Below are 23,040 nucleotides of genomic sequence, written 5' to 3' on the forward strand. Positions count from 1 at the left end.
AACACTGTTAACGAGATACAAGCGATTGTGCGGCATCCCTTGAATGGATTCCTTCCTATTTCTGGGGGCGATTCGGAATTTGGCTGACACATTCCACACGCTCATGTCGGTAGACAACGGGTAGCATAATGGTGGGAAAGTGGGCGATGAACAATATTTACCTTCTCATTCTCCTCTCTGCCTTTTCCCTTCTCAATCCCAACCATCGTCATCGTCACTATTCTCTCGAACGCCGCAGAATCACAGCGAAAAGAAGAACCCAGGCACGCCAATGAGATATGTACTACGAGCCGGGATTATTTGTGTGTGTGTATCGAGGGGTTTTCTCGCTCTACCCTTTCCCGCTGAAATATTCAAATATTTCACTCACATCGTCCGGCCACACGGTATTAATCTTCAGTGATCTCGCGAACTTTGACGAAAGAACAAGTGCGTGAAGGTGTTAAACACGGTGCTTCCGGATAGTGTTATCTAGCGCTAAGTAGATCACAATGCATCGTGCGTAAGTCAACACTGGGAATGGTGGATAAAGTTGTGTAAAGGTGGAACCAGGGAAAACAAAACATTTCCCTCCGTTTGTGTTTGTGTGCTTGGGTGGAAAATGTGCTCAAAGGCTCTCGCACAAGAAAAAAACACTCACCAACATAGCCTTTTTCCTTGACAGAAGGAAGCCAACACTTACGGCTGTATTTGTGTGTGGTACAATGCCACAGTGTGTGCCACGGTGGTAGAAAGGCTTCCCTTGCTCGTGTTAGTGTAATCCCTTTTCCAATGTTCGTAGCGCTAGCAGCCCGCTGTGCAGACCTTTCGCCACCTTTCGTACAATAACGCGCGAGAGCAAGGTGAGCCGCATTCGGGCCGAAGCGAAATCACTTACGGAAAAGTCATCGTACGTTGGTCGGAATTTTCGTGCACACCACTCGTGTGCAGCGATTCGTGCGGGTCGGGTCGCCGTCTCAGGTGTGCCATACGTGTTTTGGACGTCGGGGTTGTTTTTTTGTGTGTTTTTGCTGTCCGCAGCTATACTACAGTGCTTACCTACAGTGAGGGGTTTTCCACTGGCCAGCAATAACTCTGTAGGTGTATGAGTGTGTATGCGAGTTTTTTTGTGTGAACAATTTTCCACGACATAAGGACTTTCCTTTCTGCATCCTGAAAATACGTAGAAACTGTGAAACGTTGGTAGGGAAATGTTCTTTAGGAGAAAACACACGAAAAGGATTAGGCGCGAGTTAGTAGATGTTAAAGAAAGCCCTTTCACAAACCAAACATAAGTGCTATTGAATTAAGGTTGTGGACTAGTTGATAATTTACAAGTTTGATCAGTTTAATGAAAACAAAAATAATAATTCAAAGTGTAAAGAAAACCCAACATTCATAGTGTGTGTGTCTGTGTGTATGAGTGAGTTTGTGGTACAAAACGTGTCCAAAAATCGATGGGAAATTGCGACGGGGAAGTCGCGCGAGCCCTTAAAGTGAATAGCTTTTTGGCCATTCGCTATTCGATACAGGGTTTTATGCGAGCTTTTCCAAAATATCAACAGAATTGGATTAATATTAAATTTTAGAGTAGACTTGTATAGATTGACTTCATCTTGAAGATCCTTAAAAGATTACCATAAGCTCTCACTGTTCGATAGCTCTTTCATGCTTGACACTGCGATAGTTTCTCTTAGATTACTATAATTCTATTCTAATTTGATAAATACAGAGATTCGATCCGGATAATGGAACATTTGAATTACTCAGAAGAATTTTCTAAATATTTATTGTATTATTTCAAGCTTCATGGGGAATTTTGTATCCATATATTGGAATATTTCATTCAATTAGGGTAAATTTGCAACTCGACACTGCGGAAATTTGAAATTAATTGAGGATTTTCGGACCTATTTAGCTGCCAAAATGAAATCTTCTAATAGTTTGTTTGTATCAGCACGCCGTATCATTCAAATTTGAACAAGTTTTATGCAACAAAATCTTTACACGGCAGGACAATTTGAAACATATCCCCAAGCGATTCTACAATTCCATTATAAGGATGAGAACGCTGCACATATACACCGTATAGCTGAATCTTTTTGATCTGTTGCGTATAACCTTACTGTAGCCACCGACACTTACATTATTTTGTCGTGTGAAGCTCTGAAGGGTGTAAATAAATTTTTCGGTTTGATAGAACTGTGGCACGACATCAGGTGTTAAAGTGGAGGTACTTTTCAAGCGCTAAAAAAAGAAACTGTCAAGAAACCCTGCAAGCTTTTCCTGAGCCATCAAGCCAGAGAGGTTCATTCACCTATTTTCTTCAAGACTCCAGCAAAACATTGAACACAAAAAAATCCAATTTCGTTAGTGAAGCTCACCGTTCGAAGATGTGAGGTTAGAATCAAATTTGGAAAAATTCATTCCGAAACAAAAAGAAGATGTGACAAATTGGCCCTTCTGGTTTCAACTACGCGTGACGTGAGTCCTTTCATCGCGTGATACGAAACTGTCAAAATTTTGGACATATATTAGTGTCGGACTATCATGGCTTTTTTTTTCCTTGCTCACGGGAGTGCTTTTGCCAAATTGCACTTCGCATTTCATCAAACGAGCTTTCCGAGTTTTTCAATCCTCTTTTCGCCATTCTTTCTACCCAGCACAATCATCCACTCAGGCGCGTGTGTGTTCTGCAGGTGAGCTCGTGAGTGAAACCCGGTGTAGTGTGTTGGTGGTCGATGTGTGCCAGTGTTTGAAGAAGGAGTCCTACTAATCAACCGAGTGTTGTGACCGAGTAACCCGAAGAAAAAGAAGCACAACTCCTGGTGTTTGTGGCCTGCTTGGGGAGAGGCCACTTGCGTGTGTGTGTGTGCGTGTGTTTGTGTTGAATGTTGAAGATGTCCTCCATATCTGCCCAGGGAGTGGTTGAGCGTGCCTCGGCCGAACTATCGAAACGCATCAACGGCCTTGGGCTGCGGTCGAAACACCATCATGGCAGCAGTGGCGGTAGCAAATCCGGCGAGAAAGCGAGCGTAATGGAGCGCGTCACGAACGTGCTGTGTGGGGGCAGTAGCTCCAGCAACTCCAACAGCAACAATGCCGGCAACCTTACCATACAAACCGCAGGCCAGTCACAGTCCGGGGGTGGTGGTGTTGGTGGTGTTGGAGTAGGCGGAGGTAGTGGTCATGCTCCGGAAAAACCGTCCCGTGTTTCCAACACTTCCGGTGGTGCAAACAGCACCGGAGGTAAGGGTGGTGGATCGATGATGGGCATGGGTTCGGGGACCGGAGGTGGCAAGTCACAGTCAAACACGCCTCAATCGTTGAGAAAGATTGGCCAACACCATCCGCACGGTAGCGGGCTAAACCACCATCATCTCGGTAGTGCGGGAAAGATGGGACAGGCTCAGCTGGTACTGCCACAGATCCTGACGATTGAGCAGCTGCTACAGGACGAACGATTCTTGGCCCGGTTTTTCCTATACTTTACGTCATACGAGCGCTGCACGCTGGCACAGGTGTGTCAGAAGTGGCGTGATTTGCTGTACAGAAGCCCACGCTACTGGAGCGGACTGGTGCCGGTACTGCAGTGTCGAGAGTTGCGCCAGACTACCAACCAGGATCGGGTGAAGCTGTACAACTCGCTCATCCGGCGCAGCTTTCATGCCGTGTGTTTGATGGGCGCGACCGATGAGGATGCGCTGGATCTGGTACACTCCTTCCCGCTCGCTTCGAAACACGTCCATTCGCTGAGCCTGCGTTGTTCCTCCATCAGTGATCGGGGTCTCGAGGCGCTGCTTGATCATCTACAGGTGAGTGAAGTATAATTGCAAGTTAAATCGGAGATGTCCTATTTATTGATTCTTTTACAATAATTATTGCATGACTAGCTCAAAATGGATTTTATTTAGAACTTTTGGAATCTCCAGGAATTTTAGAAGGGAGACTTCTTTGACAATAAGGTTTATTTTTATGTTAGGGAACCTACGGCACCGGATGTTTTAAATCTGCTGAGACATGGAATGGGAATTCTGCTTAAAAATGTCTAACATATTCTAGATTTAATGAACTGTTTGGTCGGTCTGTTTTACGCCTTTTTTTGTCGGTAGATCAAGCACGAAAAAATCTTCAAAAGAATCCTCAAACAAAGGCCCTTGAAGTAATTTTACTTGATCGCTTTAAATCTGGTAAAACTGCAGTCTAATATTTTTCTAAATAACAAGCCTTATACTGTAGGCTAGTCTCACTCAGTGATTTCTTTCAAAACTTGTCATGACTTCGCATGGGAAAATTTCAAAAGTTGATAAAAAGTGAAGAAAACATTCTGAAAATCAATGTTATGAATTAAAGACTGATATTTCGATGATTTAATCTTTTAGGCGAGGCTTGAGTAAATTTAAAGCAGTCTTTGAAGTGTTTTATCCTTCTTGATCTTTATTAATTACTCCTTTTTTTCATGTCCTAAAAGACGGCCAGGTCGTATTGGTAATTGGCTATTTATTAATCACTTTTCCGTAATAAAAAAGGTAGTATTTTTCGCGTTTATTACCTTTCAATTTACAATTATTAAAACATGCATAATGCATTTCCACCATAAATGCAGTGATATATCAACATGTAACACCCTCCATCAGGTGACATTCTGCGAATGACGTGTGACGCAAATAAAATGCTTCTTTTAGGTGGGTAGAAAGCAAAACAAACAGATAAAACCGATCTTCTTGTGAAGAAAAACCTACCACTTCCAAGGGAAAGAAATTTTCGTTCGCTGGGTGGTACCGTGAGTGGGTGGTCCGTAAAAATTGAGCAGCAAATATCGTTTTCCCACACGGACGGCACTTGCTTTTACGACTCCCAAAAAGGTTGTGGAATGTGTTCGGTTCGTGAGTGTGTGTGTGTGTTTTTCCCTCAACCGATAGAAACCGTTGCTCCATGGTCTTTTAGACGAATATCTAACAGATTATAACAGGCAGCCGCAATCAAAAATGAAGGTAAATACATTCATGCCCAAATGCGCGATGGAGACGCCTGGTGGTTCAAATGAACGTTGGATCAAACCAACGATCATAACGTTTAGGGACGCATCGTTCCCGTTATTCATCCCCCAATTGAGGTGTTTTTTTCATGTATGTGTGTGTGTATGTGTCTTTTACCCCTTACAGACTCTCATGCCCTCGGAAGCAGTTCCAAACGGCGCCATGAAGAGTTAAGCAACTCTGCAACACCGAATGGCTTCACAACATAAACGTTCTTTTGCCCTAGCATTGTTTCCTCTTCCGGTTTGAAGGTCTGTGCGGGAAAAGGACAACACTAACTTCAACAAAACAAAACAAAAAACTCCCATCCAACCAACTGAACCATGTAGAACGGATTTACGATGATATCACTCGAACCGCGTACACTGTACGCTTCTTCTCGACTACCGATAGCACGTCGCACACTCGCACCAGACTTGTTGGCATCGGTGCAAACGCGCTTAGAAGTAATATCGTACGATGACCCAATTTTTCGCAATGCAGAAGAACATTGGCGAGCGTCTTGTTTTGGCAGTGATGCTACCGGGCCTCACCGAGCCTACCCCCGGACAGCCACAGTCTTCTGCTGTCTCCGTGACTTGCTAGTGGTGTGCCATTCGTTTAATGGAGCGAGACTCAATTTATGGCCGTCTTGAGCCTTCCGGGATGCCCGTGCCGGACGAAATGAAACAAGTAAGGTCAAACGCTCGATAGAAGTGACTTCTGTTCGAGCGGTGTCCTTGTGGGGAAAGTTTTCCTGTTTCGCTCGTTGCGCTCGTTTTGCCATAAGTAACAGGAAAAGTGTTCTGTACACGTCATGACGTTACATAATCTGCCACGGGTGGGTGGATAAATGTGGGTGGTTGCTTTTGCGGATCATGAGTTATGCTCTTTTTAACTGTTTCAGCCTGCTGTGAGTTTGTTCTTGAAGATTTGCTGTGTGGGGCAAGTTCAAAGTTTTCTATAAATATTTAAGACATATCTACTGTAATCTACTTAATGATTTAAAGCATATTCTGTTGCTACTCATAGCATATTCTGTGGAATATCTGGTGATAGGACTTTTACATTAGGAACTGAATCATTCACTCCCGTAGCCATACAGGCTAGCAAAGACAATGTATAGCCATCCACCAAATAAAACCTTCAACTTTATTGTTGTCGTCGGACCGGTGTCTTCTGTTTGGCAAGGGCAGAATCGTATCATACATCTTGGCAAACCATCAAAATGGTAAACAAATGAGCGCTTGAGCCAACAAAACGTACATAAAGACTGTACGGCGTGGCCACATTCCTCACGAGCAAAAGCAATGTTTCTTTTGCTCCATCCATTGCGGTGACATCGGTTTAATCGAGCAAAAAATAATCTGTTGATTGGAAAACGTTTCCGAACACTACAAGTTCAAGGGTCGCCTCCCCAACAACGCAAGGCATGAAAAATAAATAAAATAAATAAAGCCATTCGATACTCTGTCGCCGTTGAACGGTTGCGGTGGCATTCGCTTGCGATTCGCTGCTTGGCATTCGCTTGCCAAGCAGCTGACACCGGCTGTTTACAGCGTCAGATTAGGGAGTGATCGACAGCTCTAGGCTGACATCGGGTACGACAGGTTGTGGGTAATTATGACTAAATTACACCAATAAGAGGAACAAGAAAAAATAGTCGAGCCAAGTGTTAGGGATTTTCTTTCCTTTTTTTTAAGATTTATTTGTAAAAGGGTATCTTTGTCAAGTGGTTCAATACATGCCAAAGACTCACTTCAACAAGAAAGTAGAGAGACATTAGAAATCGAAAAGGAGCTGTCTTGTGTCCAATTACTAAACCTATTGATTGAGATCCTTCAAGCAAGCCATACAAATTTCATGCATAAAAGTTCTTGTTTTCAGAATAAAGTTCGCAGAATTTTGAAGGCAGACAAAGGCCCTGTAATCAAGAAATTATAGTCAATTTCGACTTCGGAACCAGTTGCTAGCTGCCAGCTTGTCTCGCCACCCAAAGTCCATAATTGAATATCAATATTCATTACAATCCGTTGTTGCATTCTGCAAATGCATTAAGATTTATTTCCCTTTGCTTCGGCTTAAACTAAGCCAAAGTGCAGCTAGCGCGAATTTTGCAAATGGAATCACTCCGACCGCTGCCGCTGCTGCTGTTCCATTACGATAAACGTGGTTTTTTGCTAGTATTTCAAAAATTACTATTGATTTTTGTTTCCATCGGTGCTGGTTTCCATTGGAAGTTCATGGAATGAATTCTGCCACTACTCGTAATGGATTGCTTTATTCCGAACGAACGCTTAAGAATGTGGTTCGAAGTCGGCGAGGACGAGTAGACAAATATAATGACGCCCCAGGCAGATTACTTTTGTGGAAACTTTTCGAAAAAAAAAAAGTTTGCAGCCTATTTTGCAGCAGCACTGTCGGCAAGAATATAGAGGGGGTGTCTTTTGGTTTCTGCAATGATGCTTGACGCCATTCTACCTCCCGAGGGGACGGACAGTTAAGACCGTTCTGTCTGTCGATATGGCGGCAAACAATGCTATTTGAATTTTACCATCGTTGCTCTTGCGCCAGACAGGGGTTTTTTTTCAATTGCCTTTTTGTTGCTGTTTGACAGCTTTTTTCAATTTTTTTGTGAATTTTGTAAGAGTGTTTATTAAATGTTAATTAATTTTTCTAAAGAAAAAGTATCATTTAAACTAGCCACAAAAAACAATTATAATTAACATTATTATAACAACAAATAAAATTGCACAGAGACAACCAAATTTCAGGACAAGAAAAGTGATTGCTTTATTCACTCAGCAAATAAAGTTATAAATTAGTTATAATGATGAAAAAATATATGTAATAGAGTTTATATTTTACCTTTTCCATGACTTACACGAAAATTTTATTATATTTAATATATTTAATACGAACCGAGTTAATAAGCCGAGGGATAAGGCAAAGAATAAGGAGGAAATGCCTTATCAAGATGATTATAAAATTTACTCAACACAAGCGGTGTTGACAATACGGCACTGGACCGTCATAATTAATTATAAATAAAATAATATATTTAATAATAAATTTTATTTATATTTAATTATATTTTCAATTATATTTCAAATTTAATTTAAAATGACCTTTCTTTTCAATTCAGCTGAATAAAGATTGAACAAAAAAATTGGAAAATTCAAACACCAAAATTTAGATAAAACCACATAGTAAGAGAGATGCAGTACAAAAAAAGATAATTAAGATAATTTTATTTATTCACATTTTATTCGCATGACTTATTAGTGAACATACAAAAACAGCCGAAATATTCTTAAAATTAAATCTTAATTAAATCGTAGCTTAACTTAAAGTAAATTGAGAACATTTTGCACAAAGCTGTGAATCCAAAAATAAATAAAAAACAAATAAAAATAAAACCAAACAAAAATAAATTTGAATAGACAGCATTCAAAATGCAACAACCAAATAAGTGAACCTTCTGGCCAGGTTGTGGAAAAATATTTTCCTCCGAATGATTCCATTTCGTTCCAAATTCCAACAAAGTGAATGTTTTGCCTTGTGCAGGAATGTTGCTTCATGCTGCACAATTGTTTTGGATGCCTTCTTTTTTTGTCTGCAGTGCCGCTATTCGTTTGATGGACGACGCTGGCACTGGAATTCATCGCGAAGCAGAAAAATCAGAAGCGTTTGCATTTGGTTGTTTGGGCAGTTTATTTGAATATACTTCGATGTGCAATGTTGTTGCTTCAGACGCTCAAACTCGCGTCCATAAATCTGTTCAGTTCTTTCATGTGTCTATTTTGATGGGAATTTGAACATTTTTCCTGGATTATTCCCAGTAGGGGGGTGTTTGTTTGTTTTTTTTTAAATATAGAGCATAAATTATTGTTCTATTTTAAGGGATGGAAAATTTCACCTTGTTTTTTTTAGAAAGAAAACGAATCACAATTCGGATATAATCCACAACACCTGTCGAGATGAAGTCATATTAGCTGAACAAACTTCTCTTTAACTTTGGGTACAATTACCGTAACGGATAGCACAAATTACTTTCCCATCAAGCGCATGTCGGTTCTCCCCAAAACTGCTCCACCAAACAAACGGCACAGACACCTGATAGCATGAAAAAGCTACTCGGTAAACATCATTATACTCTGCTGTGGCAGCACCGGTTTCGCTGGCTGGTACAATTATTCGTACATTTTTCGGACTCTATTAATATTTTATGCCACGATACGAAATCAGAACTCACTGCCGATGGCAACAGCAGTAGCAGCACAAGCAGCAGCGACTGGTCTGGATACGTGCTATTGGACTCGGGGGAAATACCGGGAATAAATGCGAGATGAGAAAATAAAAGCCTTTTCGGCCGTTGCTGAAAGTAGGTCACATTTGTGCCACGATTCGTGCCCGATGTTGTGCTGCCTATTTTGTACACTTGCGGTAATGCACACAAGATTATCCTTTCATTGAGGGGATCGCCACATTCGTTTTGGATGCAGTGGGGAAATGAATTTTTCATTTAATTTATTAACAGCTGAATAAGCAACTTTCCAGTTCAACGCATTATGCTTTATGTAAAAAAAACCCCAAAAAATTTTGAAACTCATTTTTAAATCTCATTTCAATCTATTAAAAAAGTTAAAAAAACAATAGTCAAAACATGAAAAAATGAGAAGGAAAAACCAAATTCTTTGCCCAATTCCGAACGGAGCATAAATCGAATCATCGCCACCGTGGCAATAACTGTCATCGAGTTTCAATTTTAAAACTCAACTCCACCGGCTCCACCCTGGTGACTGCGTTAGCGCCGTCACCGCTACCTCCCCCTCCTACTGCAACAACAACCGTTACGCCTACCGGTCCCAATATAGCTTGTTTTGAAATTGCGAACACTTTGTTTGACTATAATTAGATTGCGTCCGACTGTGTTGCTTTGATTGCGCAAACGGGGAACGCATCAAACGCTTCATTAGTGGCACTTTTTGCGTTGACTTCTGGTTGAGTCATCGTACGGTCGTGGTGTTACTTGTTTTGCTTCAAATTATTTTATTTTAATTTTTTTTATTTTCTGTTCTTAAATTGGTTTTATCTTTTTAATAGTTTTTGGTCTTCATTTTATTATACAACCTTTTTATGTCTTTTAAAACGTTTGCTTTTATTTTTATTTTATAATATAACTTTTTATATGTATTTGTTTTCTTTCATTGCCTCATACAATATGATTATTTACAAATTTTATTTTGTTTTAAATTGTTTCAGTTTTTTATTGTTCATTTGTTCATTGATTACATAGTCCTCTCGATAATGTGTTTAGCTCTAAGCAAATTTATATTTTCTTTCTATTTTATTCGGTTATTGAAACATATTCAATAACACATCTGCCACATCTTGTTTTAACGCTCACGTCTACTTTATACATATAAACTAATTCTTCACTTCTTCAACTCATATTAACTTTCTTCAACGGATTTACTCCACATGTGCTCCAGCATGCTCGTGGCGTCGCTAATAATTTCCGTTCAAAATATCCGTCACCAATTTCCACTCCCGGTCGGTCTGTTTGCCAAAAATACCTTCTCCGCCCTGCATCTATCTTCAATGAAAAATAAATAAAAAAAGCAAGCAAACCTTCCCATTGCCCCAATTTGCTGTATCCAATTTGCTTCGGGCGAATATTTCTGAAGGCGATATTTTTGTTTCCCATGCCGAACTGGTATTACTTACCTGATTTTTCTTTTTCGTGTTTTCCCTCGTTCAACACGGAGACATTTTTTGCTGTGTCTATCTTTGAAACTGTTTGTCAACTGTATGAGTTTGGAGAAAGCGTAAATTAGATTTCCTTCCCACATACAAATCCGGTTTCCGTTCATTTCAGTTTTGTGTTTTCTCCTCTTTTCCACCTTTTTTTTTGCTTGCTTGCTTTTACAACAGTCGCTTTCTTCTGTTTCATTGCGTTAAACACCAAAAGGCAACCATTTTCACACCTTTCCCACGCATCAGTTATTCGGGTAGAAGTGTTTTTTGTTGGCATTTTCCACATTTTCCAAAATGTATAAAAAATTAAATTCGGTGCTCTATACCTGTAAGTAAGTAAGTAAGTAAGTAATGGTGAAAACGTTCAGTAAAAACACAAAAAATTCATTGGATTATTGCACTTGCTTCATGGATTAATTGAAGAAAATTTTACTTATTTTATTTAGAATGTAAAATGACGGTGCAATGCCGTATTGTCAATAGAGGAAAATAATTCATTAGAAAGTTAAGTACAATTTTTTTTCCAGCAAAAATATATTTCCCATTCTTGTGTATTAAAATTTTAAAGCCTTTAAAATAACAAGACTCAATTTTTTCCCAACGATACGCATTGTTTGTTATCACAATAGCTATAGCTGACTGAGACTCAAGCGTGAAAAATATTTGCTTGTCAAAAAAGTAATGGACACAAAGCTTGTGAAAGCTGCCGTCTCAAACATTGGAGCTATAAATCCTGCCCAACAGTGCTTTAAGCTATCATTTGTCATTGGACGCTCATTTAAGGTGATTGAAGGCAAAGGCACAATCTTCAGTAACGAACCAGTTTATCAAACCGTTCCTTCCCGATACGAATTCAACCATTGGACTTTCCTTTTCGCTCTCTTTACCGAGGCAAACGATATTTTATAACGATATTAAGAAGCAGAGACTATTGACAGCGCTTCACGGAACACCACCACTTAAGCTCAATCGAAACGGTTCTTCAGAATGTAAAGAGCCTACTGTAAAAAAGAAAAAAAACCCCTGCGGTGGGTTGCCCGCCCGATGAACCATTTTAACATGAATGCGAAATTCTGATTTCACATTCTGGTGCAGTACGCAGCACGGATTGCTTGTCAACTATTGTTTCATGAATTTAACATCCAACGCCAATGGTTTCGAGCGCCATTTGCATACTGTGATATTTGAATGAGGAGAAGCCTTCGCTCGGTACTGCTTGTTCCGGGTTGGTTGGTCGAGTAGTAATCCTCACTGGCACGAGACCGCATAATGGCTAAGCAGCAGCAGCAGCAGCAGCAGCACCATCAAGCAAGGCACATTCCGAATCGATGACTAAATTATGCGGAAAGCTTTTTGTTTGCCTTATTACCGAGCGGAATTGGATGGATGGTTAGTTTAAACGATTTGGTGTTTTTATTGATAGAGAAAAACATGACATGAGCAAAATTTTGTGATATTTAGGTTAACTGCTTTTACATGCATTAATTTCAAATGAGGCAAACGGTAATTTTAAAATATAAATAGTTTAACTGTAGTATTTTATTCAATTCCTGATATTATGTGAAGCATACATTGCATACATTTAGGCTTTTGTCACAACTATTTTATCAAAGCATGCAATTCACATGAAGAACTACTCACATATTAATGCTGAAAAAGACCTTATTTGATGGTTTTTATGAAAATTAAAATCTATAGTAACTATTGAGCAACAAAATACAAAATTACTTCAAACATCAGTTTAACCTTGAATGCTTTTTAGAGCAATTTCTGTAGCTCACTGTAAGTCTATCAGCCCCTATTTTGTGGCCTCCATCTAGCAATGCAGCTCAAATCCCCATTAACAGGACATCAAAAGGATAACACACAGCGCCCAGGTGCTCCAAAACCCGTTCAGCTTAGAGCAAAGGAAAGCTAGTCACGTTTTTGTAAGCCTTGCTATCAAACTCGGCACGGCCAGCCGTTTGTTCCAAAAACGAATATTTACGGTTCGCCTCAAAGTTTCTGATCCGTAAAATCGATTTCCAACGCACACGTCAACGGTGCTGCTAGAACACACACACACACAAGCACTCATATATGAATAACTAGCCAGTGTGGTTCGATAAGCTTGACTATACCGTTTCGATTGTCTTCGAACCGTGAAAGCCAACAGACAGAAGGAGCCGAATTTATTTATTCTTCAGCTTCGAATTTCTTCACGGTGGCAAGTTGTTTGCTTATGCTTGCTTCTTGAAGCTTAACGGAACCATATTCAACCTTTTCTTACCTTCGCTCCAACTCGGCATAAAAAATGGAGACAATTCTTGAACAAATAAACAAACAAACACATTTTAATGTTAAACATGGGTAGTGCTTCAAACGTCACACTCCACTGACAGCTGGAAGTATTGGCGCTTGATTATTGTCATTCAATAATATCGATAAAATATTGAATACAACCCACACACAGCAGGAGATGTTTTCAAAAGCTACCGAAAATTAGAGCACATTCTCCAGTCGAGATATCCGAGCTATGAGGACAGACACGTTGACAACCATTCATTGTGTGCTGGAAACGCGCGAGGACACATTCCCGTCTAGACAACGCGAGAGTTTGTAACGTCCGCAAGCGACATCAAAGGATTGCATTCAGCAATCACCAAATGAACTTCCACCGCATTACCACGTGCCCGTGATTGAAACGTCAGCATTATGTCAACATCCTGTGGGAAAAGGCTTCAGAAGATAAGCATTAATTTCACAATCAAACGTCGTGTTTTCACTCCCGCAGACATGCCATGGCCATGATTGAAAGCAGCACCCAAACGTGAAGCATTGCTAAGATTTTTGCTGGCAAAAGACAAACATTCTTCACACATCCAGTGCTCCCAAGTTCCTAACCTCGAACATTTGAACGATGTTTTTATCTCTGCCAGATTTTGCGGGCAGCCAACAAATTTCGGCATCTCGTTCTGACAGCCAGACTGTCTGGCAGACGGCGTAAAACAGACAGACGCAATGAAATGGCCAAGATAGATCACAGTTTGCAGTTCGCACAAAGAACTCAGCCATTCCTCCCGGCGAAATGTGAACCCTCGGTACAGAGCATGACGATTGCTTGGAAGCTTTTTTGCGTGCCTTTGCAACGACTCTAGTGCTGACGGAATGGGTTTCGCCCCATGGAGACCCAATGGCGCCTAGGGGGTTTGTCGTCGATTTTTTTTTCGTCAGCCCCACTTTCTCGCTTGATTATCCGTTCGACAACTGCTCAGCTTCCTGGTGCGGTGCAAGGTTTCACCCGGAATTGAAACCGGGAGGCCAATCACGACGGTGAGGATGAAAAATAAAACAGGCCGACGCGTGTACATTTGCTCGACGCAGCAGAAATCGATGACAGTGGCTTTATTTGATTGCAATTTCGTTTGTGCTGCTTCTTTTGCGCACCCGGCAGAGTGGGCGAGTGCATTCGGTTTGCTGCTGTGATGTGTTTCCAGCAGCTCCAGCCGGGGCAACGGCAGTATTGATTTCCTGCTAGAGGCACACAATAACGTCGATTGCCTTCGGCGTGCTCGAGGGAAGGATCTATTTTCACATCGCTGTGCTTGTAGCTATCAGAGGTCGGCAAACTGGATTAGTAGATAGAGTGTCGTAAGGGTGATGAATGTTAAATATTTTTTTATGAGCGAAATAATTATAGTTTTACAGTGCTTCTCGATCGAGCGTAAGATTGTGCAATGATTTTTTTACATTATTTTTATCGATCTATGGACTATTTGTGCTTATTGAAGCTTGAGAAATGGGTTGATAAAACAAAATTTGTTGCTAACAGTAGTTTTAAAACATTTGGCATACTTTCAGGCGTTAAGTAAAAAGACAAAAGCTAGATCCAAGCCCCATGGAGTATATAAAATTTATAATTCTTTTTTAAGGAAATACTATCCATACATCTAAACCCTTAGTTCCCGCTAATAATACGCTCATACCTTAAAATTTCATCCTTTGCTAGCCCCTGAAAAGAGGCTTTTCATAGCACTGGTTGGTATGAATTGTGCTTCCTTTGAAATTCTCGCCCAAAACTCGCCCAACATACTGTGCGAGCCTCATATTGGCATTTCCTAAGCTTCCTGGAAAATAATACAAAACCGTCAAAATTTACTGTGCGTCATCAATCAGGCCGAAACCGTAAGTTCATTTACGTTCAGGAAGCAGGCACACACATTTATGATTGGCACTTTCATGTAAGGCTTCCGTATTATTCCTTTTCGGTGAGTAAAAGCCCTTTGCCGAAAAAAAACGAAATTTCATTTCGGTGTCACACATAGCAGTTGGACCATTATGAAAACACATTCAAACTGCCCACATTGTCAACAAAACATACAAAAGATGTACATCATCTTTACCTTGTTTTCTTACCATTTTTATTACGCCAAACAATTTAACGGTGTCTATCGAAACTCGTACAAGAAACAAACAACATACGGGGTGCCACATGCTGACACGGGTAACGTTCACGACAAGATGATTGATGATGCCTGTTTGCAGCTGAATCTCTACCACTGTCAACTAGGATTGCGTGACTGGCCGGACCATACAAGTCTACGTCCGAGAACCCTCTCAAGAAGGCTGTCATAGCCGTTTTCCATCAGCAGCTAATACAGGGCGAGCCGTTTATGTAAGCTGCCACTGCTAATGGGTGTAAAGCGAGCTGTTCACTTGGAGTGTTTAGTACAACTTGATTTATAATCTGCTCGAAGTTGTAATTACAAAACAGAGGAGATGTTTTACATTAATTCTTATGCCGTTTCTAATTTTTGAAAACATTTTTTTAATTAATGAAAAGTTTCCAACGCCTGAAGGTATGTGAATGATATTTTTAAATAGTTTCATGTCGTTGGATTGCATACTTCTCGGGGGAATAAGATTCAAACTGGATTAGAAGTCACCATGTTAGTTGTCAATATCGTTTCACCATTCAACTCCCATCGTAACTCACTTCCATCCGAAACATTTAGCAAATTTCGTTCCATAAATCCGAACATTCCCTCAAGTCGCTATTACAAGCAACCTAAAATGTCATCACTTTCAACGGTCCATCATGCTGACCTCGACACGTACATCATTTACCGTATCGTTTTACAGCGAATAAATTGATTCGTTTCATTCCTGGAAAAAAGGGACACACACACACACATACTCTTTCCATTGCTTGTCGCTTCAATGCGAAACGATGCTGGCAAACGGTTGATGTAACAGCTAAACAGCTACACTCCCGGGTGCATTGAACGATGAATATTTAATCAGCATTGCTGTCATGAGACTGTTCTGCATTTTCTGCACACCTTTTTTTCTCTGCATGCTTGTACGGTGACGAGATTCCTGGAAGCAAGCGTTACATCGTAATTTGAGGGTAATATGCGTGAAGAAAGCAGCATACTTGTAGCCCCTCTAGTCCTGCGGTTGAGTTGTGGAGTAAGAACAGAAACGCTTTTGTTGTTGAGTAATTGGAAAGGCTGTTGTTTTAGTGCAATAATGTAAGATCGTTCATTAAAACGGGGAGGCATTGTGACTATTAAAGCAGAGCACGTAATTCCTCGCTACGATATCAAGCTTTACATGATTTAGTTGCCTTTAAACATGCAATATGATTCCATACTTGAATTATTTTGCTTCAATCTTGTTAAACCATGTATCATTTTCATCCTAAAGAACACTTAATAGGATAGAAAAATGTATTATTAATATTTTTCTTCAATTTATCACGAAATAATTGCTCACTTCTTCATCCGCTACACCAGATAAAAATTTTATTGAAATCAAATACCACCTCGCTTTATCTATGAAAATACCATCATCAAACCAAACCAGGACCCCCGCAAAAGAATAACAAAAAAGGAACACTCCCATCAAGAAATCCACTTCTACCGCTTAAAGGACGAACGTCCGTTGCAACGCTCTCTAGAACCCGCAAGTGCCGTAATTTAATCGATCCAGCTAATGATAGCTATTTTTAGTGCTTAACTTCTATTCCTGCTCCTGCAACGCTAGCTGTGTGAGATTCTGCCTGTGACAAGGTTCCAGGACTTGTGGGCCAGGCAACGTCCATAGGCAAATAATGCTCTCTGACATTGCTGTCAGTCACAGTTTAAAATTTGAAGTAAAGGCAGACAGGCTACGGTCGTTCGAAGCGATGGACACGAATTAAAATACGCCAGTGAGCTTATTAGCGTGCTGCTAAAGCTCTTTAAGGGTCCTTTTTTGTTGGAGTGAGAAGTTTCTGTAACTTTAACCACCTTAAAGATCTATTACACGTTCGTGGCAATAACTTTTTTGCAAACTTCACATGGTCGCACTGCGCTACAAAAGCACGGCGAAAGCGAGCTTTCGTTGTTTTCAATTTGCAGTTAATGAGTGAAATTTAGCCCATTTCTGTAATGAAGTGCTGTGGAAAACGGATTCATAATGTAGCATCTTAAAGGCACCGTAAGGCCAGTGTAGACAAAGCGACCCAAATGGCGGTGAAGGTGAGTCGGTAAAAAAAGGGAAATAATTTAAAGTGAGTTATGGCTCGGAAACCACCGGGAGAAGCTAAGGGAGAAGTTTTGAATGATGATGGAAGGTAGCCTGTAATAAACCGGTGCAATATGATGGTTTTTGACTGCATTTTCTTTTAAGTAGTTTTTAAGTAATTTATATTTAATCAAAATTTATTGCCATAAATTTTAAGGAGGGCATAAAATAGTATTTTATGGCGTTTTAGGACGTTCATCCAGCAACACCGTTCAGCCCGAAAGAATATACTAATGTATCTTAAGTGCTACATAAAAAAATCAGTTTGTGATCAGGCAGTGGGTCTGTAAATTATCAGATGGCACTATTAATTTTTGCGCCTAGCAGTTAGGCAATACGCATCACTTTTTCACAGTACGGAATAAGATCGAGATTAGATGAACTACTTAAACAAATAGTTATAATGTAAACTAGGATTAAATCCAAAAAACCAGATAAGAAAATATCAAATCACGAATCTAAACACAACTGCATTGAACAATTCCAATTATATTCTAACCAACAGCAGCTTCAAACCTGCGGTTTTTTATCGTTTCCCTTCGAATAAAAAACAACACAATAACACCTTCATCCATGTACTACTCATATCGATCGACAGTCTGATTGTTTGTCCCCAAAAAGCAACATACAATCAGCATGCAGCAGTTGCTGTTCATTGTTTTCCTTTATCTTTTAACACCTGTCCCCTTGATTCAGCCTATGGTTGCCGACATATTTTACTGCAGTTTTAATGATCTTCTATCCATCGTCGTTGTTCGAGCTTCGTGCGTGGCTGTGTGTTCTTCTTTTTAATTTCAACCATCTTTTGTCGTAGCCAATGCACCTGAAGGATCTGCCCACTTCATGCATGCCGGCGAGCCTCTTTTGAGGCGTGCTCGAGTGCAACGGTCTTTTGTTTTGGAGTCTCATGGCTCCATCGGATGCATAAGGTATAGAGGAAGAAAAACACCAGGACACTAGTGTGGTAAGCCACGTGTCAACATCGGTGGTTGTTGCTGCTCAGACGTTGAATCTTCTTAACAAAGCAAACAATATCCTGAGCACGTTCTAGGAAACCTAACCGCACAAAAGGTACGACGTAAAGCCGCTGGAAAGATGTAGCCAAGGCGAAGTAGACACGATTTATGTTTATGCGTGCACCATTCTTTTTGGTGCGAATTGTTGATAGGCTCTTCCCGTGTGCTTGCCCAATTCTGCTTTGCGACTTTTCCTACCATTTCATCGTTTTCACCTGTTCAAATACCACACTGTGCGTTTTGTTTCACTCTGCATACAATGACCTTACGGGTCCTTTTCGGGTTAGTCAATGTTTACCCAATGGAAGCAACAACCGCAGCACGCTAGGTAAGTGAACCCGGAGAGTCTAGGTAAATGCTGCAGGGGAACCTTTAAACAAGCAACCGTTGTCATGCAACGCAAAACACCCCAACGACAACGCAGGAGTCCCAATAACAGAAGCTAGTGTACACACCGGCTCATGTTAGCCTTTCCGACTTTACCGCACGCTAATGAAAACGACGGAAACGGTGCTCTAGCCCGCAGAATCCGGTGTACGATGGCCATTTTGTGTGTCGCACTTGTACTATGCCTAACCGCACATCTCCGCTTACCGGAGATGAGTTTTGAGCCATGTGGTCATTAATAACGAATGTAGCAAATTTTATGGCCACATGTACCAAGTGGCCTATGGAGTGGCCCTGGAATGAATTCAAACCTAATTCCCATTGACGGTAGTCTATGCAGAGTGCCTTAACTTGCTTAGAATTTTGGACGATCTTTGAGGATATTTTTTTATGTATGAGTTAATTGAGAAAATGTTTTGGTTATAATGTGTTTTTGGCAATATCTGCTTGCGCTGGCTGAAGTCTACAAAAAGATCTTTTAATGTTGTGGTTAAAAAATGAGAGCAGCTCGTCCATATATTCCTGGTTTTCATAATGCAGCACTGCTTAAGCCATACGCTTTTTTTTCTACATCATCCATAAGATTTAGGGACTAAGGAAATTCAATAATTCAAGAGTGTGTTCCCAATTTCTCTTCTGGGATTGAATGTTTAATGCTCTATTGATTGAATGAATAACAAATCAAGACATAAGGATATCTTTTTTTCTTGTAATATTACTTCATTCTACTACAAGTTTTCGGTTAGAACCAGGTGTAGGTTTTTGATAAATATAAATAAATAGATAAAAAAAACATAAAAATCTACTGTAAATGTTCGAAATAGCTTTCTTGTTGCTGCTTGGTTTAAGGTTAACAGAGCTCTCTCTTAAAGACCACCTACTAGGTCCCTTAAGGTCTTCGAATGGCTTACTAGACTGGTTAATACCACGCTATTGGATAGTCAGTCCTCATATATTAAGGAGGAACGGTCTGGGTGGGATTTAAACCTCGGTTCTGGCATGTGTAGACCGGCGCTACTTTCATCTTTACCACCGAGACGCCCTGATCAACTGAACCTTAAGCATTCTCTTTTCTATTTGTTTCCTATCAATCTCCTTCTTGTGTATGATATTAGTTGTGTCGTTCATCCTCGCTTAAATTTAAACAAGCATACACAGACTACATTATTTCATCACATTAATTGCTTTAAATGCGAAGATTCGTTACCGAAGCACTTTGCTGGCAATTATTTCATTGTTAACTACTTTTTCCACCAGATTGCGTCTGATAGTAAAGAGTGCCGAGAGAGTCGGTGCACTCCGTATCTACCTTATGAATGTTGTGCTCCGGAGCACTTTGGCCGACGGATAAATAGCAGCACTCGGTGTCTAGGTGGCAGTACCCGGTTACATCCTGAAATTAAATGGCTTGCAGGAGCACCAGTGAGATGCACTGGACCCCAGTTGCCACCAGCACGCTTCGTACTACGAACGTTCTTACCATCCATCTTGCGGATCCGTGCGGATGCTCTTACTCCCGAACCCTCGAGACATCCAGGACCAGCGACAAAGCACACCCTGCTGCAGAATGCGACAAAGTGGAACATTACACGAGCGCGCTGCAGTTTGTGCTGCAAGTTTTATGAAAGTGCTCCCCACGAGGAAACGGAAACGAACCTGGGTCTGCTGAATATCGAGCCCAGGCAACCAGTGTGGTTCGGCTTCGGTGGCCGGGTGGTTACTTTGAAAGTCTTTGCTCTCTTTCGTCGTTCGGTATGCGTTTAACAAAAAAAAAAAGACATGAACTAAATTGGATACTAGACGCTGTCCGGCCACATCCGGTAGGGCTTCCATTGTTCCAGTTGAATACGGAATTGGCTACGGTCCAGGAGAAAAAATATTCTCATGGGTAAATCATGCTAGAAGAACCCATTGGATGGAGAATGTTGTTGTCATAGGATTCGAGTGAAGTAAAGAAAGGTTTTTTGGATTCTTTTGTTACTATTAGAGTTTCGATTAGAGTAAGAATAACAGTTTAAGATACTTTAAAAAACAAGTTCCACATAAATGGCATTTGAAACACAATTTTACATATAAGATAAAATTCTTGTCGTAAAAGGCTAACCTTTACAGTACAAAGCTTCTCAGGAAACGAATTACAACCGTTCGATCGATATGTGCTTTGAAGGCAGCAAAGTGGATTTAAAAAAAGGCCACATCATTCTGTCGATGTTGTACATTTTCACATGCATCTGACCGTTTCGTGTATGATTGCTTTCTTTTCACGGTCACTCCATTCAAACACGTTGCGCTGGTTAGGGACCCTATTGTTAAATTCGATTGTTAGAGAAAAGCTTTCGAAGCCGTGGTTTGGTCAACTGTGTGACAACGTAGAGAGCTTAAAACTTTAGGTGATTTTTTCACACAACGTTTGTATTGTCGTTCCAGGCAGCTACTAGAAATATTTGCTAAACACTCATTTACTAGATTACAACAAATTTTTCGTGTGGCCCACGGTTCCCTGGACAAGTCAATTACGAACTATTATAATGGCTGAAAGATCACTCCAGTAAAGTCAGTCCTCACTACGAGGGATCCTGAAAAATTTCTAGATATTGCTATAACACATTTTTCACTTCATCCTCAGTCTTACCGTCACTGGTTTAAAATTGGTGTGAAATTTAATAAAAAGAAGCAAAGGAAAGGAAGCCTTTAGGTTCAACATTAAATCTTTTAAACTTTGTCTCAATTTTTTGGCATTTTTTTTTTTTTTTGTCGCCAATAGCATTTAAAGTCAACCCGATCTGTTCACCGTGTTATTTGACAAACTTTTGCTAGAAGACTTTCCGTTAGAAAATGACAATAGGGCTACAATTTGTGTCGATCTTTCTAGCCTTAGCAACTCCCATAAAAAAAAATCGACCACAAAATGTTGCTCTATTATTTCGGACCTACCGTTTTGCATGTCATTCCGCCTAGGAGCGGAAGTGACGATTGTACCGACCACCTATCGCGTGTCGTTTCGCCAATTTCCCACCTGGCAAATGGTTTACTTAGTGCTTGAAGGACAGCTGTACTGTACAGCTGGAGCGACTGGAGGCAACCAAAAAAGAAGGAAAAATATTTAGAGCATTATAATGAAAGCTTTATGTAACAACCTTTCGAATGGCAGCAGACCGTTCCAACCGTTCCGAACCGTGTGGAGGAAGTGACTTTTTGATGAGTTCCCGGGAAAAAAAGCTGGCTCAACTTTGCGATTATCAATACATCGAAGTTATTTACGATCGTTGCTATTTTCAGCGCACTTCATCCGTAAAGCTTGAAGTACAATTCGGTGCAAATTGGCTTCCCGTGAAACTTCCACCGGCCGCCTGAGAAATGGCTGCCCGCCTTTCATCGCAATAAATTGTCTTGGGTGGGCCTCTCCAGATGTACACTGGAAAATCGGGGTGTATAAAATAAACTCGTATCAGAAACAAGGTGTAGTAGATTGACTTAACGTTAGCCGGTACGATTCAGCGATGGGAAATGGGAAGAACTAACTAGGAGAAAAGTTATTCCAGCTCCCGTTCAGCCGAACCACTGTGTACACTTGCTCTTTGTCCACACGTACGTGTGCTTGTCTGTGTGTTTGTATGTGTGTGTGTGTGTTCGAGAGGAAAAAGTAATCTGATTAATAATGATGGTACTTTGCAGTAAGGTTTTCCACCGATCCGCCGACGATGGCAGCGTTAATTAGATGCTGCAGTGCGCTAATGAATTTATCGAAACCGCTAACTTATGCGCGGATGATGTGCGGAGCTTCTGCGGCCATTTTCTCCCTGCCCACGAGTCACAAGCCATCGAGCGTGGGTCGTGGTTGGGTGGGTCGTGGTTGTGTATAAATTTTCCATTTTCGTCAAATTCAACCGATGCGTGATTTATGCATCCGCGAGAATATTCATTGATGCTTGGTATTTTATTTACCGTGGCTCGGTTGGATTATTGCAGGGCTTTTTTTTTGGGTTGGAAACATTTGTTATTTCATTATTGAAGTTTGCTAATTGCCAAAGTTAGTCTTGCCAAATTGGGAACTCCAAGAAGTACTGAATGCTGGATTTGGTGATGTCTCATGAATTTTATAACGATTTATTTTTGGTGCTCATATTTTTATTTGAGAAGATAAGGTGAAATGGTTCACTCTAGTGGTAATGATGACTGTTGTTTCAATTCAAACTTATATTAACATCTCTGTCGATCTTTTCTCAATTCGTGCACGGAACATGTATGAAACTCCTATAATCATACAACTAAGCAAGTGATGTAGTGTGAAAAATGAGTCTTCATACGGCAGCACCGAAGTTCAAATCCTA

General features: G+C 40.6%; 3 protein-coding genes across 5 annotated transcripts in view; 2 read left to right on the top strand and 1 right to left on the bottom strand.

Moving 5' to 3' along the window:
* The window catches only part of LOC126568306 (mitogen-activated protein kinase p38b-like), a 643,298-nt gene extending 634,328 nt beyond the window's left edge, over positions 1-8,970 (top strand). For all 3 annotated transcript variants that reach the window (XM_050224766.1, XM_050224763.1, XM_050224764.1), the window contains one exon: positions 8,959-8,970. The gene's annotated coding sequence lies outside the window, so the exon portion shown is untranslated. The remainder of the gene's footprint in view (positions 1-8,958) is intronic.
* LOC126568491 (ras-related protein Ral-a) overlaps positions 1-23,040 on the bottom strand; it is a 337,581-nt gene that overhangs the window by 204,671 nt on the left and 109,870 nt on the right. The gene's annotated exons all lie outside the window — the stretch shown is intronic.
* The window catches only part of LOC126568068 (F-box/LRR-repeat protein 16), a 31,389-nt gene continuing 11,218 nt past the window's right edge, over positions 2,870-23,040 (top strand). The window contains exon 1 of the mRNA XM_050224477.1: positions 2,870-3,794. Coding sequence (XP_050080434.1) covers positions 2,871-3,794 — 924 coding nt within the window. The 5' untranslated portion in view covers position 2,870. The remainder of the gene's footprint in view (positions 3,795-23,040) is intronic.

The sequence above is a fragment of the Anopheles maculipalpis genome, chromosome 2RL (genome assembly GCF_943734695.1).
Source record: "Anopheles maculipalpis chromosome 2RL, idAnoMacuDA_375_x, whole genome shotgun sequence".
Taxonomy (NCBI): domain Eukaryota; kingdom Metazoa; phylum Arthropoda; class Insecta; order Diptera; family Culicidae; genus Anopheles; species Anopheles maculipalpis.